The sequence below is a fragment of the Myotis brandtii genome, unplaced genomic scaffold (assembly GCF_000412655.1).
Source record: "Myotis brandtii unplaced genomic scaffold, ASM41265v1 scaffold693, whole genome shotgun sequence".
In the NCBI taxonomy this organism is placed as follows: Eukaryota; Metazoa; Chordata; class Mammalia; order Chiroptera; family Vespertilionidae; genus Myotis; species Myotis brandtii.
The window spans coordinates 1,772,407-1,786,368 of record NW_005370710.1 but is presented as its reverse complement, the minus strand read 5'-3'; the positions used below and the strand labels follow the sequence as shown (position 1 = coordinate 1,786,368).

General features: G+C 58.6%; 1 protein-coding gene across 3 annotated transcripts in view; it reads left to right on the top strand.

Annotated features, from left to right (window-relative positions):
* Window positions 1–441: 441 nt before the first annotated feature.
* Window positions 442–13,962, top strand: part of SUMF1 (sulfatase modifying factor 1) — a 16,614-nt gene continuing 3,093 nt past the window's right edge. The window contains exons 1-8 of one of the 3 annotated variants that reach the window (XM_014529749.1): window positions 442–1,312; window positions 4,676–4,750; window positions 6,713–6,795; window positions 9,276–9,398; window positions 10,345–10,459; window positions 11,352–11,465; window positions 12,148–12,207; window positions 13,590–13,926. In XM_014529749.1, coding sequence (XP_014385235.1) covers window positions 1,139–1,312; window positions 4,676–4,750; window positions 6,713–6,795; window positions 9,276–9,398; window positions 10,345–10,459; window positions 11,352–11,465; window positions 12,148–12,207; window positions 13,590–13,811 — 966 coding nt within the window. In that variant the 5' untranslated portion in view covers window positions 442–1,138 and the 3' untranslated portion in view covers window positions 13,812–13,926. Of the gene's footprint in view, window positions 1,313–4,675; window positions 4,751–6,712; window positions 6,796–9,275; window positions 9,399–10,344; window positions 10,460–11,351; window positions 11,466–12,147; window positions 12,208–13,589; window positions 13,927–13,962 lie in introns of those variants that run through there. The other 2 variants (XM_005881889.2, XM_014529750.1) reach the window with 2 other exon arrangements.

The window sequence follows — 13,962 nt, the reverse complement described above, 5'->3', positions numbered from 1 at the left end:
ATCGCCCGCTTGTGGGTCCCTCCTGCAGAAGCCTGAGGGCCAAGACCTGCTGTCCTGGTGGCCCTGGCACCGCAGCGCGTAGGCCGGGAAGGGCTGGTCACCAGCAGCTGCTCTCCTGGCCAGTTCTCTGCTGATGAGCACTTAGGCGGTTGCTAATCTCCCTGTTACAAACAGCTGTCTAAACCGCATGGGGACGGGAGCCTGGCCTTTCAGGAAGTTCGGTTGGGCTTCAGGGTGTGGGGAATGGATGAGTGAGTGGAGGGTCCAGGGTGTGGGGAATGGATGAGTGAGTGGAGGGGCGAGGGCTTAGGAGCAAGGAGTGTGAGGAAGGGTGAGGCCAGACAGGGAGGCCAGTGGTGAGGCGACTGCAGTATCTGGGGTTAAAGGAGGGGGGAGGCTGGAGGGATGGAAGTTTGGGAGACCCAGCAGGACTGGTGACCTCTGTTGTTGGGATCAAGGGATGGGAGTGGTCAGGCCTGATTTCTGAAGACAAGTAATAGGATGTTTATGACCCACATGTCATAACTGAACATAGTTCCATGTTCGTTGGGACACGCAGGCACGGAAATGAAGGCAACCGCTAGCAAAGACAGTCAGTGGAAACACAAAGTAGGAACCCGTGGTTGTTGATAATGGGATCCAAGGAGCTGCAATCAGGAAATAATTGGGACAAGGGCATAGGGAGGAGACCTGGTCCCTTAGGCTCTTTAGAATCTAAAGTTTAGATTTTCAGTCCCAGCGACTTAAGACATTTCCATTCTCATGGGAGGCCCGCATTCATTCCGTGGGTTTTTAAACACATTTCATCTGGCATTTTTACATTTGCTTTTAACAGTAATTCACAAGAAACTGGAGGGTGCTGAAGGATAAATGCCCGCATATGTTGACGTGGAATGCTCGCCATGACCCTCCGCTCCAGTCATTGGCAGGCTGGGACTGTAGCCAGACCCGCCTCCACAGCAGGCCCTCACGTTTACATGTAGAGTTTTGACCAGAGAAACCCCTTTTCTAGAGAGCTTGCATTTATTGTGACTGGTCCTTCTGTTTCCTTGGTGTATTGGACAGTGATTTCCGCCCGTGGGGTTTGCTCAGTCCCGGGGGCTCACTGTGTGCCGGGCGCCTTCCCCCCTCCCTGCAGATGGTCTCCATCCCCGCCGGCGTGTTCACGATGGGCACGGATGACCCTCAGATCAAGCAGGACGGGGAGGCGCCCGCCCGGAGAGTCACCGTGGATGCCTTCTACATGGACGCCTATGAAGTCAGTAACGCCGACTTCGAGAGGTTCGTGAACGCCACCGGCTACCTGACCGAGGTAATTAACGGGTCAGGGTGGGGAGGGACAGCTTGCTCTCCCACCACTTTTCCTGTGGGCCCAGCACTGTGCCAAGCCCTTTGCATACATAGCGTCTAACTTAATTCTGGCAACTCCAAGCGGTAGGTTACCTTTAAGGTAGCAAACTGAGGCTTAGGAGAGTGACTTGCCCTGATTCGCAGGCTGGTTGGTGGGAGCCGGGATGCCAGTGTGACTGGTGTGGCCCAGGGCCTGTGCCCTTTGCTGTTCTGCTGTACCGTGTTAGTGCTTCAGTCTGCCCGCAGCGCCCCTGCCCACCGGGTCTTTTGGGATAACAGACCACGCGTCAAGTAAGGCCACTTTTCCTGCTCAGAAAATTGCAGTTTGGTTGTTTCAGAAACCTATTTCCCAAGAGACAGGTGCTGAAAGGCAGCTTTGCGTTTTCTTGGTTTATTCCAGTGCCTGGTGACTCGTAGGCGACCCCCTGGCAGGCAGGGCGGCCTCCTGCTGTGGTCTCTGGATCAGAAAGCCAGGTTCTGAGCAGGTGTGTCCTGCCTGGGAGGAGGGACAGGGAGGCTGTCCAGGGCGGGGTTACTGTGAGCGTCTCCATGGTGCTGGTCCAATAGGTGCCTGTTTTCCCTGCTCTCTCACCACAGGACGCCACCCTAGCCCTCAGTGTGTGGAGTCCCTGTCTTTTTTTAAAATTAAAAATAACTTGAGAGTGAATGCCGACAGCGAAGCAGCATACAGTTTTGGCTTCGCATTGCTCTGCTTCTTGGGCGTTTCCTAAAATGGGCAGAGCGCGTGTGTCTTTTCGTGCCTGTTTGTGGAAGCAGAGACCCCGTGTTTCCTGTGGCCTAAGGATGCTCTCGGCCAGGTTCCTCAACAGTGCGATGAAGTAGCAGGCGACTGACTCCCAGGGACGGAAGCTTAGACCAGGGTTCTTCGTGAAGACGGGAGGCGCAGAATTTAGGGCGGCCAGAAACTCGGATGGGGAAGTTACTCCTGTGTCTTTTCTACCCTCTACCTGGGATCTCCCGTTTCCTTCAGTTACGGGGCAGATGACCAACCACAGTAGTAGCAGGACCTGTGATTCTGTCGCCCACAGAAACCAGACACTTTGTCTCATTGTTGCTGTTAAAGACATCGTGTCATTGTTTGCTTTCATCCCCTCCTTAGAAGTGATAACTATTGGACCTGCCACGAGATCGTATTTAATATATTAATATAGAGCACATATATATTACTGTAGCACAAATGTGATGAATATTCTGATAGAACTAGTTGTCTTTGTAATCATATTGATTTTACTTTATCCATCCAACATGTCACCCTGAGCAGGGGTCCTGACAGCTTCACTCTGCCCAGGGGTCCAGATGCAAGGAGGGTTAAGGACTGTTCTGGACACAGTGCCTCCTGGTTTAGCCACAGTTTCTTTGTCCCTCCCCCCTGCTTCCCAGCCCACCTCCTGCTCTCATGGCTGCTCTTGCTTCTTTTCCTGGATGACTCGCCCCTCTTTCTCAGCTCAGGGGCCCGTGTTTCCCCCTTCCTGGAGTTTCCTGGCCCCGCGCCTGCCCCTGATGTGCGTGGCTGGCTGCCTCTCATCCGTGAGTCATCTCAGCTTACACGGCCCCTCGGCGGCCCCTCTGCTCAGTCTGTGAAAGGAGCCTTTCTCGCTACTCTTTTCCTTACAAGGTCAAGTCAAGTTGTCACTGTTTTCTTCATTTGGCTTGGTTTTTGTCTGTGCCCCCATGTAAGCACGATGAGGGCGGGCCACGCCTCTAATACTGACCTTGAGCTCTGTCCTTCAGTCCAAAGCCGGCACCTGGTGGGTGTTGGATGAAGGCTTAGGTGCGCAGGCACTGGTAGGTGTTGGTAGGTGTGGGTGAAGGCTTAGGTGCGCAGGCACTGGTAGGTGTGGGTGAAGGCTTAGGAGTGCAGGCACTGGTAGGTGTGGATGAAGGCTTAGGTGCGCAGGCACTGGTAGGTGTGGATGAAGGCTTAGGAGTGCAGGCACCTAGTAGGTGTGGATGAAGGCTTAGGTGCGCAGGCACCTAGTAGGTGTGGATGAAGGCTTAGGTGCGCAGGCACTGGTAGGTGTAGATGAAGGCTTAGGTGCGCAGGTACTGGTGGGTGTGGATGAAGGCTTAGGTGTGCAGGTACTGGTGGGTGTGGGTGAAGGCTTAGGTGCGCAGGCTTATTGGGACCACAGAGCCCAGGAGGAAGAGTGGGGGTTGAGAAAAGGTGATGAGAAGAGCTCCTTTAGGAGAAGGAGTTGGAGGTACTCGTGAGGCCTGAAATGCAGGGACAGGGACCCAGGAGGTAGGCGGTGTCTCATGAGGACAGCACTGGCCGGGGGTGGGGGTGTGAGAGGCACTAGGTGCTCTCCTTCATTAAAGCCATGGCACTGGGAGTTTGTCCCCTAAACGTGGTGTGTCCCAGAAAGTGGTCTCCTGGACGGAGAACCGGCCGCTGACCTGTTCTCACGTGCAGGTTCCTGGCCTCACCCCGACCTCCAGAGCCAGTCTCTGCAACAAGCTGCCTGGCCTCCTCGATGGCCGGAGCCCGAGAGGCTGTGGGCCGGGCAGGGCTGGGAGCAGCGGTGTTTGGGGGCTGGAGGAAGAGCCTGTGTGTTTCAGGAGATAAGCAGGAAGGGTGGAGACGGAGGAAACCCAGGATTGTAGCGTCACAGAGAGCCAGGGCCAGGTGTGTGCCTGCAGAGAGGGTCACGTGCACAGAGTGAGCAGGTAGTTGGGGACCCAGACAGTGTGTTAACTGCACATCGTCAGATACGGATTCCATCGGTGCTTGGCCCCTGTCAGCACAGTGGACACCTTCGTGGCTTAGAACGTGTCAGGGCATCAGCACACTGCACTGAATGCTCTCGGCTGGATCTGGGAAGAACAAGGACAGGGCTTGGTGGTGAAATCCCACATGAAAAGGGGCTGGTGCAGTGGTCGGCAAACTGCGGCCCCTTGAGTGTGGCTCTTCCACAAAATACCACGTGCGGGCGCGCACGTACAGTGCGATTGAAACTTCGTGGCCACACTCAAGGGGCCAAAGAGCCGCATGTGGCTCGCGAGCCGCAGTTTGCTGACCACTGGGCTAGTGTGTCATAAACTATCTGAAAGCTTGGGGTTGGCTTTCCGTCGCAGGAGCAGTTACCTTCCCAAAGCCAGTTTCCCCGGAAGCACTCGTGTCAGCCGCAGAGCCTGACAGGATGGTGTCTGAGTGACGGTCACCAGGGGTAGGAAGCCAGGTGCTGCAGGCCATTTCTGTTTCCCCTGGGAAGTCAGGCGAGAGCTCAGTGTACTGGACCCGAGAAATGGCACGGGGGGCACGCGTGATGACAGCCCTCCCCGGGTCCTGTCCCTTTCCCTGCAGGCTGAGAAGTTCGGCGACTCCTTCGTCTTCGAAGGCCTGCTGAGCGAGCAGGTGAAGGCCGGCATCCAGCAGGCGGTAAGTACCTAAGCGGCTCTCGCGTGTCAGCAGCACCGGCGTGGCCCCGGCTGTCCAGCACCGGTGGCCGTCCTGGGCGGTGAGCGGCACTGCCCTGCACCCGGCGCACAGGCCCAGCCTGGGTTCATGCCTGCTTGTGTCTGCGTCTCTCGGGCCTGTGCTTCACCGTCCATGGGGATGCACGTGAGCGTGGCTGCCTCGGGGTGAAGGCTTGCTCTCTGGCTGAAATGCGTCTGGTTTAGAGATGCCCACGGTCTGCCAGGGCCGTGCTGTCCCGAGAACTGGCACAGAGGTCCCTCCCTGGCCTCAGTCTCGAAGTCCAGGGACGCAGCAACATAGACCCGGAACCCAGTTTACTGTATTTCTTTTACCTGATTTATGAATATTTCATATCAAATGTTAGAAACAAAACTGATAGCACATGCATCATCTGTTTGAAAAGATTCAGAAGAGTAAGAGTGTCCGGCATCCGTGGCGCCCGCAGTGACAGCTGAGGCAGTCTCAGCAGGGACACCGCAGGCAGGCGCTGCGGAGGGGGCGGCGAGGACAGGGTGCCAGGAAGCGAGTGGGGGGGCTGGTCAGGGAGGAGGAGGCCCTGGAGGACGGGGCCTTGCAGGCGGGCAGGGATGCGTTGGGATCACCTGAGGCCAAGCACCTGGCAGGGCCTGCCTGTCCCCAGCTCAGACCAGACCTTCGCCGTGTGTGGTCAGCTCGGCTTGCCCTGGGACGTCCACCCGAAATGCCCTCTGTCTCGCATGCCGGACTTAGGTTCCTCCACCTGCTGGTTCTGATGGCTCCCGTGCCTGCCTCTCCTGAGTTTATCTCCCTTACGTGATGTGGGTGTTTGTCCAAGTGCCTGTCCCTCGCCAGATCTGCCCGGGACGGGGGCGCTGTGGCACTCAGGCCATGAGTGAGTCCTTGTCAGGAAGGAAGGCGCCGGGGATCCTCTGTCGGAGCACTTGGTGTTGAAAGCTGCCGCTCCGACCTGGCGTGGCCCGTCCAGGGGGGAGAGCGCGCCTGGGCGTGGGGTGAGGCGGGGTCACAGTGAGCTGCTCGGGAGGCCCGGCTGGCTGATTGGATGAGATAAGAAGGGAGCACGTCCCATGGCCGTGTCTTGTGTCTGCCTTTGAAAAGAGCAGGTGTCGCCTGACCTGGGAGTCGGTGTGTGGCGTCTGCCCAGGAAGTAGGAAGCGCGATAGCCCTGGAGGCGAAGCCCCGATGGGACAGGATAACGGGCCTGGCGGGTCCCGGAGCCGCAGATCTGAACCCTGTTCAAGTGTCCTCGGGTGCCCTTTCGAGTCCCGGGCCCTCTGAGGTCTGACTCGGGTGAAGCAATAACATCGGCCTGACATCACCCCTCCGAACCTCGGCGATGTCCTTGCGGACCTCTGTGGAGAGATGAGGTCCACCCCAGAGCAGGAGGCGTGCCCGGGGGTCAGCGGCTCTAAGAAAACGTACGCACCAGCCACCATTCAGCGTGGACGGGACTTTTCACCTGTCCACAACCTTCCCCTTCCAAAGAGGCCACCACGGCCCGGAGCGGAGGAGACAGCCTCAGCGCCAGGGGAGTGGAGGTGGCACCGCTAGGACCACCACAGACCCCGCGTGAAACCCACGGGCCAGGCCGAGTCTCCCCTACAGAAAGAGCCCCACTCAGAGACTGTAAACTTGGGGTTTGTCCAGGAGAGGTCAGCAAGTGGGGGGGCTGGAAGCCATGGCCACCTCAGGAACAGGTGCGTCATGACACGCATCTCCTGGGGGTTGCAGGGGGCAGTGCTCGCCCCACCGTGCTGTACGATATGAACGGCTCCTCTTTGTGAGAGATTTATTCACACCCAAGTCTTTATTTCCCACGTCCTGGGAAAGGCGTTCGTTTGGATGGAGACCGTGGGCGCGTTTGAGCACGTGCTGAGCCGTTTCCTGCGGCCTCGCTGCTAACCTGGCTCCTCTGGTTGCTTTGAGGTGGCGGCTGCTCCCTGGTGGTTACCTGTGAAAGGCGCCAGCTGGCGACACCCAGAGGGGCCCGACTCGACTGTCCTGCACAGGTGAGGGGCTGTTCTCCCCGGCGACGTGTTTCCGTCCCAGGCAGATCCCTGCTGCTGCGAGGACAGTGCGGTGCCCATCTGCGGGGGAGGGCGGGAGGGCGGGCACTCGGACTGGTGGTTGGGACGAAGCGGCAGGAAATAGCATGTTCCCCTGAGGCCCCAGACACTGCACCGCTCGCAGGAGGCTCTTAAGGGGCCGCCTTCCTCCCTTGCGCGTCCTGTCTGAAGGCGCCCCTTTGACAGGCCAGTCGCCCGCCTCCTGGCAGGATTACCTTGCTGCCTGCCCGCCACTCCTCTCCGAGGGGCTGTGGACACTGTCTGCGGAGAAGCACGTCCGGCCAGGTGGCCCCTGTGCACGCTCAGGTCTTGGCTCGGGGCTCCTGTCCCCCCATCCGGGGCTGACACACTTTGGAAAGACCAGCTGACTGAAACTCCGCCGAGCGAGCGGGGGCAGCCAGCACGTCTCGGGGGCGAGGAAGTAATTATCTCAGCAGAAATAGAGCAGCACTCAGCCCGGGGGAGCAGGTCTGGGTCAGGGCGGCAGCTCGGGGCCCAAGGACACTGCTCTCCTGGCCCACTTCCAGGCGGGGCTCCCAGCCCTGGTTTGACCACATTCCTGGTGATTGTCTTCATTGCCCGGCCGGCGTACATGGAGCTCTGCATGGGGCGCAGCCCCTGGGCAAGTGGCAGGAGGCCTTTGGAGCCCGGGGTGGCAGCCTCCACTGGGACAAGCTGGGAGGGGCCAGTCACGCGGGACTGGGTCTCTCAGGGTGACTGCCCTCTGAGCTCCCAGTCAGCATCTGTCTTGAACTTAACGAAACCCACAGGGCATGCATTTTACCCAGAATCCATCCTCTGAGAAGAGGGCATCTCTTTTTTTAAAAAAATATCTTTTTATTGATTTCAGAGGGAGAGAGAGATAGAAGCGTCAGTGATGAGAGAGAATCATTGATTGGCTGCCATCTGCACGCCCCACACTGGGGATCTCCCCCCATCCGGGGCTGACACACTTTGGAAAGACCAGCTGACTGAAACTCCGCCGAGCGAGCGGGGGCAGCCAGCACGTCTCGGGGGCGAGGAAGTAATTATCTCAGCAGAAATAGAGCAGCACTCAGCCCGGGGGAGCAGGTCTGGGTCAGGGCGGCAGCTCGGGGCCCAAGGACACTGCTCTCCTGGCCCACTTCCAGGCGGGGCTCCCAGCCCTGGTTTGACCACATTCCTGGTGATTGTCTTCATTGCCCGGCCGGCGTACATGGAGCTCTGCATGGGGCGCAGCCCCTGGGCAAGTGGCAGGAGGCCTTTGGAGCCCGGGGTGGCAGCCTCCACTGGGACAAGCTGGGAGGGGCCAGTCACGCGGGACTGGGTCTCTCAGGGTGACTGCCCTCTGAGCTCCCAGTCAGCATCTGTCTTGAACTTAACGAAACCCACAGGGCATGCATTTTACCCAGAATCCATCCTCTGAGAAGAGGGCATCTCTTTTTTTAAAAAAATATCTTTTTATTGATTTCAGAGGGAGAGAGAGATAGAAGCGTCAGTGATGAGAGAGAATCATTGATTGGCTGCCATCTGCACGCCCCACACTGGGGATCGAGCCTGCAACCCGGGCCTGTGCCCCGACCGGGAATCACTTTGTGACCTCCTGGTTCCTAGGTTGACTCTCAGTCACTGAGCCATGGAAAGTGCCTCTCTTACCAGTTCCACGAGCAGCGAGTGGCACTAATGGGCGCTCAGCAGCATTTGTTGAAGAACGGGGTCAGGGTGCGTTCCTGCAGGGAGTTAGGAGGTACAGGGATTGACTAGGAGTGCGCAGGCCACTTGAAACAGCACCCAGGGAATGTCCGTCCCTGTCTTCTCCGACTTCCTTCCCTTCGACCCTCTGCACCCTTAGAAAATACAACGACTTGGACTCCAGAGGGGGGCAGCCAGCTGCTGCTCTTCAGCAGACACAGGGAGAGCAGGTGTGGCAGGCTGGGGGCCTGGACACGGGGCCCAGGACATTTTTTCTAAGACTACATGGGCCCACGGAGTCCCGCCCAATCCCGCAGGAGCTAGGGGTACACAGACCCACAGAATTGCTGCCCACAGGATTGCTGCAGTGGCCAGAATGGCTGGGCCTCATGCCCCTGCCCTTGTTAGCCCTTGGTGGCTCTGAGCTGGCTCAGGCAGCTGTGGGAACCCCGAAGGGGCTGACAGCACCCTGCAGTGGGAGCACCTCTTAGAGGGGGGCTGGGAGGCTCTCACACCCACCATCCAAGTGAGGCTCCGTGGGGTCCGGGCGAGCCTGCACAGTGAAGAAATGATGGGTCTGAGTGTGCTTCTAAGAGGAATTGTCACCCTTTGGGAGCTGGGGAGTCAGAACCCCGTGGTGGGGGGCTTGCTTGGGGACCAGGACCGCGTCAGTGTCGAGGGCGGAGGGGACTGGGCTTTGCTGAGCTGGTCTGTGCCCTGCAGTTCACTCCCTCCTCGCTCGCTGTCTCCAGGCCGGACCACCCGGTCCTGCACGTCTCCTGGAACGACGCGGTGGCCTACTGCGCGTGGGCCGGGAAGCGCCTGCCCACGGAGGCCGAGTGGGAGTACAGCTGCCGCGGGGGCCTGCACGACAGGTATGGCCCGTCTTGCCCAAACAGGTGCTGGCTGCTTCCAGATCTGGGCCTGGTTCTGGTGAGAGAGTCGCTCTACACCAGGCTTCCGTCCTGGGCTTGCCTTGTGCCCCGGTTACTGCGACGTGACCAGTGGTCAGCGGGTGTGGGGCGGGCGGCTCCTGCATCCATGGCGTCTGCAGGCCAGGCTGGCGTGGCACAGGCCTCCCAGGGCTCGTGGCCACGGCCGCCAGCGTTTTCTTACTCAGGCTTCTCTGGAAGCAGCGCCTTTCTCTGCTGCAGGAGCCGAGAGCCGGGAAACTCGCTGTGGGAAAAGCTGCTAGAGCAGCGAAGCCTCTAAAACAGTGGTTTTCAACCTTCCTAATGCCGAGACCCTTTAATACAGTTCCTCATGTTGTGGTGACCCCCAATTTCATTGTTACAAATTGAACATAATTAAAGCATAGTGATTAATCACAAAAACAATATGTAATTATATATGTGTTCTCCGATGGTCTTAGGCGACCCCTGTGAAAGGGTCGTTCGACCCCCAAAGGGGTTGCGACCCACAGGTTGAGAACCGCTGCTCTAAAACGTGCGGCCACGGTGCGGGCGCTGCCCTGTGGGCCCAGCCCGCACGCCTCCCAGCTTCCGCCAGTCCCCTTAGTCCCGCGACTGCTTCCAGGGAGCACCCAGGGAGATGGGTGGGACCTGGACGTGAACTAGCTGTGCGGGAGTTACAAAGCCCTGAGTAGACGCTTTGCTTATTTTTACACATTTAGGATTTAAGATCACATAGCTCACTCAGAGCACACGAGCGGTGTTCCCTTCCACTGCGTCCCTGCTGGCGACTTCAGTCCAGAATCCCGTGCCCGTGGCCGGGCTGAGGCCTGTGCGGCACCTGATGCCCGTGGCCGGGCTGACACCCGTGGGCTGGGCTGACGGCTGACACCTGCATCTCTCCCGGCAGACTCTTCCCCTGGGGCAACAAACTGCAGCCGAGGGGCCAGCACTATGCCAACCTCTGGCAGGGCGAGTTTCCTGTGACCGACACCGGCGAGGACGGCTTCCGCGGCACCGCGCCCGTGAGTAGTGAGGCTGCAGACGAGGCGGCAGCCCGGGGACCGAGACGAGGGGTGGGTGACCGCCTCGCTCCTTTCTGCCCCACGTCCAGCCGCTGTGCACACAGCGAACGCTAGTGACCGACCAGGCAGTGTTTTTCTAACATGGTTTCCTTTCTGATTCCGGGATAGTTACTGTAGAAACTGTGAAAGAGGAGTATAAGGGGGAAAATTCAAAGGGAAATTCTGCCCTGGGGCCCTGTTAGCATGTGGTGCATCCACCCATTCTGCTCGTGACTCTGAGGACGGGGGTTAGTGGCGCTGGCGGTGGGGACAGAGCTGGCGTGGGGACTTGGTGGTGAGACACTGTGTGGCCAGCACAGCCCAGCTGAGGACAGCTCACAGTGGGTCTAACGTGGGTTCTGTTCCCCGTCAGATCTGTATCTGACTTCTGATCAGTACTAGTCTCTCATTACGGATAGCTGTGCTGGCTTCCCTCCCGTGTGATGTGTGCACACTCTCCTTAGGTTTCGGAATTCCCCTGGAGAGCCAGCCGGAAAGTGGCTCCTACTTACTTTCAGACTTTGAAGTTACAGCTCCTAGTGTGTTTCTGTGCACAGAGGTTTCTTTGTTTTTTTGTTTTGTTGTTGTTTTTAAATAGATTTCGGAGAGGAAGGAAGAGGGAGAGAAAGATGGAAAGGAAACATCAATGATGAGAGAGAATCATTGATCAGCTGCCTCCCGCATGCCCCCCACTGGGGATGGAGCCCGCATGTGCCCCCTTGATCGGAATCGAACCTGGGACCCTTCAGTCCACAGGCCGACGCTCTACCCACTGACCACACCAGCCAGGGCGACACACAGGTTTCTGAGCGAGGTGAGGAGCGTGACCATGGTTTCCCTTGTGTCTCTTTAGGTCGATGCCTTTCCTCCCAACGGCTACGGCTTGTACAACATCGTGGGGAACGCGTGGGAGTGGACGGCGGACTGGTGGGCCGTGCGCCATTCTGCTGAGGAGGCACTTAACCCAGTGAGTACAGCCCGCAGGCCCGGTGCTCTCGAGTTAGTCCGGGGCTTCCCCAGGGGGACGCTCAGTCCGTCTCTGATCTCACCTGGCAGCATGTGTGCCCAGGAGCATCGACCTAGGAAACAGGAGGTCAAGGTTAGGGCATTTGCCTGGGAGGCAGCCAGTCAATGATTCTCTCTTATCATTGATGTTTCTATCTCTATCTCTCTCCCTTCCTCTCTGAAATCAATAAAAATATATTTAAAAAATACATAGATAAATAAATAAATTTAAAAAAAAGCAAATTCCTTCCTTCAGTGAGCAAAGGGTTTATTAGAGTCGCACAGTAGGATGTGAAGACCTAATTCAGAGAGGCCGGCCGGCTGGTGGAGCAGGCCAGTGAGGGTGCGGGTGACTGCGGATCAGGGGGAGCAGGGTCACGGGGTGATGTCGGGGTGACACCGGGCGCCGCTGCAGTGTCCTGGTCATCGAGGCGACAAGTGCTGTGGGTTGAGAGGTGGGGCTGGGCCTTAGAGCATGGTGGGAATTGGAGGGGGCTTGTGGGGTACAGGGGTGCAGGCGCAAGGCCCTGGAGGAAGTGCACGTGGGGTGTAGGCCACCCCGAGGGAGCTGGTGGGACTGAACGGACTCTGTCCAAGGCGAGAGGAGCTGCGCTCTGGACTCAGGAGCTCTCCTCCCTCCACAGAAGGGCCCCCCCTCCGGGAAGGACCGGGTGAAGAAAGGCGGCTCCTACATGTGCCATAAGGTGAGTCGAGGCCGAGCCCTGTGGGGTGTCTGGTGGCGGGTGCACACATCCATTGTAAACTCCGCCCCTGATGTGCCCCTGCTCCTGCTCATGCAGACCCGACCCCATGGAAGCCAGAGCAAAGTCGTAATCCCCTCCGGCTTGGGCGCGGGCGGGGGTGCGGGTAGACGCGGCACCGGCAGCAGAGGCTGTGAACGACCTGCTGAAAGCCAGGTCCCCTCTGTGGCGTCTGGACCTTTGAGGGACCTGTGGCCCGTGAACTGGGGGGTGGGTGTGTCCTCTTCCAGCGGGAGAGCCTGAGCATGCCCCGGGTTGAGTCGGGACGCGTGTGCTGCCTGCGTTCTCGGTGGAGACGAGGTCAGAGGTGGGCGGGTGGACCGTGGGAGCACCCGGTGCTCTGGGTGTGGAGTGGGCTCGGGGCTAAGTGGGCCTCAGGGCTGGCGGGGCTGCCCGTGGGCTGAGACTCCGGTTGGAGCTGGTGCTCGGTCTGGCGGAGGACCGGGGTGTTCTGAGTAACCATTTTAAGGACTTTGACATCCAAATTAAGATGTGGACTCTGGAATCAGGTCTGGGTTGAAGTCCTCTAACTGCTCCTTGCTAGTCTTGCCCTTGGGACCTAGCCTTTGTAAGCCTCACTTTAAACATTTGTAAAATGCGCGTCATAGTTGCACCTACTGTCAGGTCCTCAGGAGGAATGAATGGACCCGCACATGTGAGCACGTGGTTCAAGGCCTCGCTCGCGGTCACGACTGAGTAAGAGCTGCTGCTGCCAACCCATCGTCCTTGCCGTCCCCTCTGCTGTCATTAGGTCGTTTCCCCTTCCTCTGAATGCGGGTCCCACTACCGAATCCCTGACTGGTAAGGCAGAGCCCTGGAAACGGCTTAGCACAGGTGGGAGCCAGGAAAAGGAAGGAGTCGTGTGGTTCATTGTGAATGAAGGCACCTTGCTGAGCCGGGCCGGCCTTGGCCGGGGCCGGGCCGTGTGCGTGGCTCAGTGAGCGCTGCTGATGACTCCCAGCTCCCATCGGAGAAGGGGGCACAGAGAGAATAGGCACATGGCATCCAGAGGAGCCCTGGGTGCACGGAAAAGGCTGTCATCTGCCACCACCCCTTCCCAGCCAGGGGCCTGGGCGCACTCAGCATCCCCGTGCCTCAGTTTCCCTTCAGGTGTGCAAGTCAGACCCTCGTAACACCGACCCCCGGTGCTCGGGAGGGTGAAGTGAGTTAGCCGTGTGGCGTTCTCAGGACAGTTCCCAGAGGGAGTGGTCCAGAGCCCGTTGTCGTGATGAATGTGGTAGATTCATCCCGTGGGACCTTCTGCTGGGCCCCGGCCCCAGCGTGGAGGCAGCCCTCCCCCCGCCTGACACCAGGCTCTCACGCAGGCGCTACTGTCCGTGGCCAGAGCGACGCGGGGAGCCCCAGACCTGGCTGCTGTGGTTTTCAGTGATGGTTTATTTACAATGACCTACAGTTACCCTGAAGCTTCCTTTAGCCTGAGAGTCCTCCTCTCGCCGAAGCCACACTGCCGCCCGCTTGGCTTCAGGGCCCAAAGGGAGCAGGTCCTGGTCTTCAGTGGATTGTTCCCGAGCCTGGGCCATTCTTAGCAGGACACGGAGCTCAGTCTACCACAGGAGTCAGCCCCTCGGAGGAGACGGCGAACACGGTCCCTCCACTCCCTCTGTTCTTAATTAGTAAAATGACCCATATTCCAGCCACGCAGAGAGCTCACATTAATAACCATTTCTGGCTTTAAAA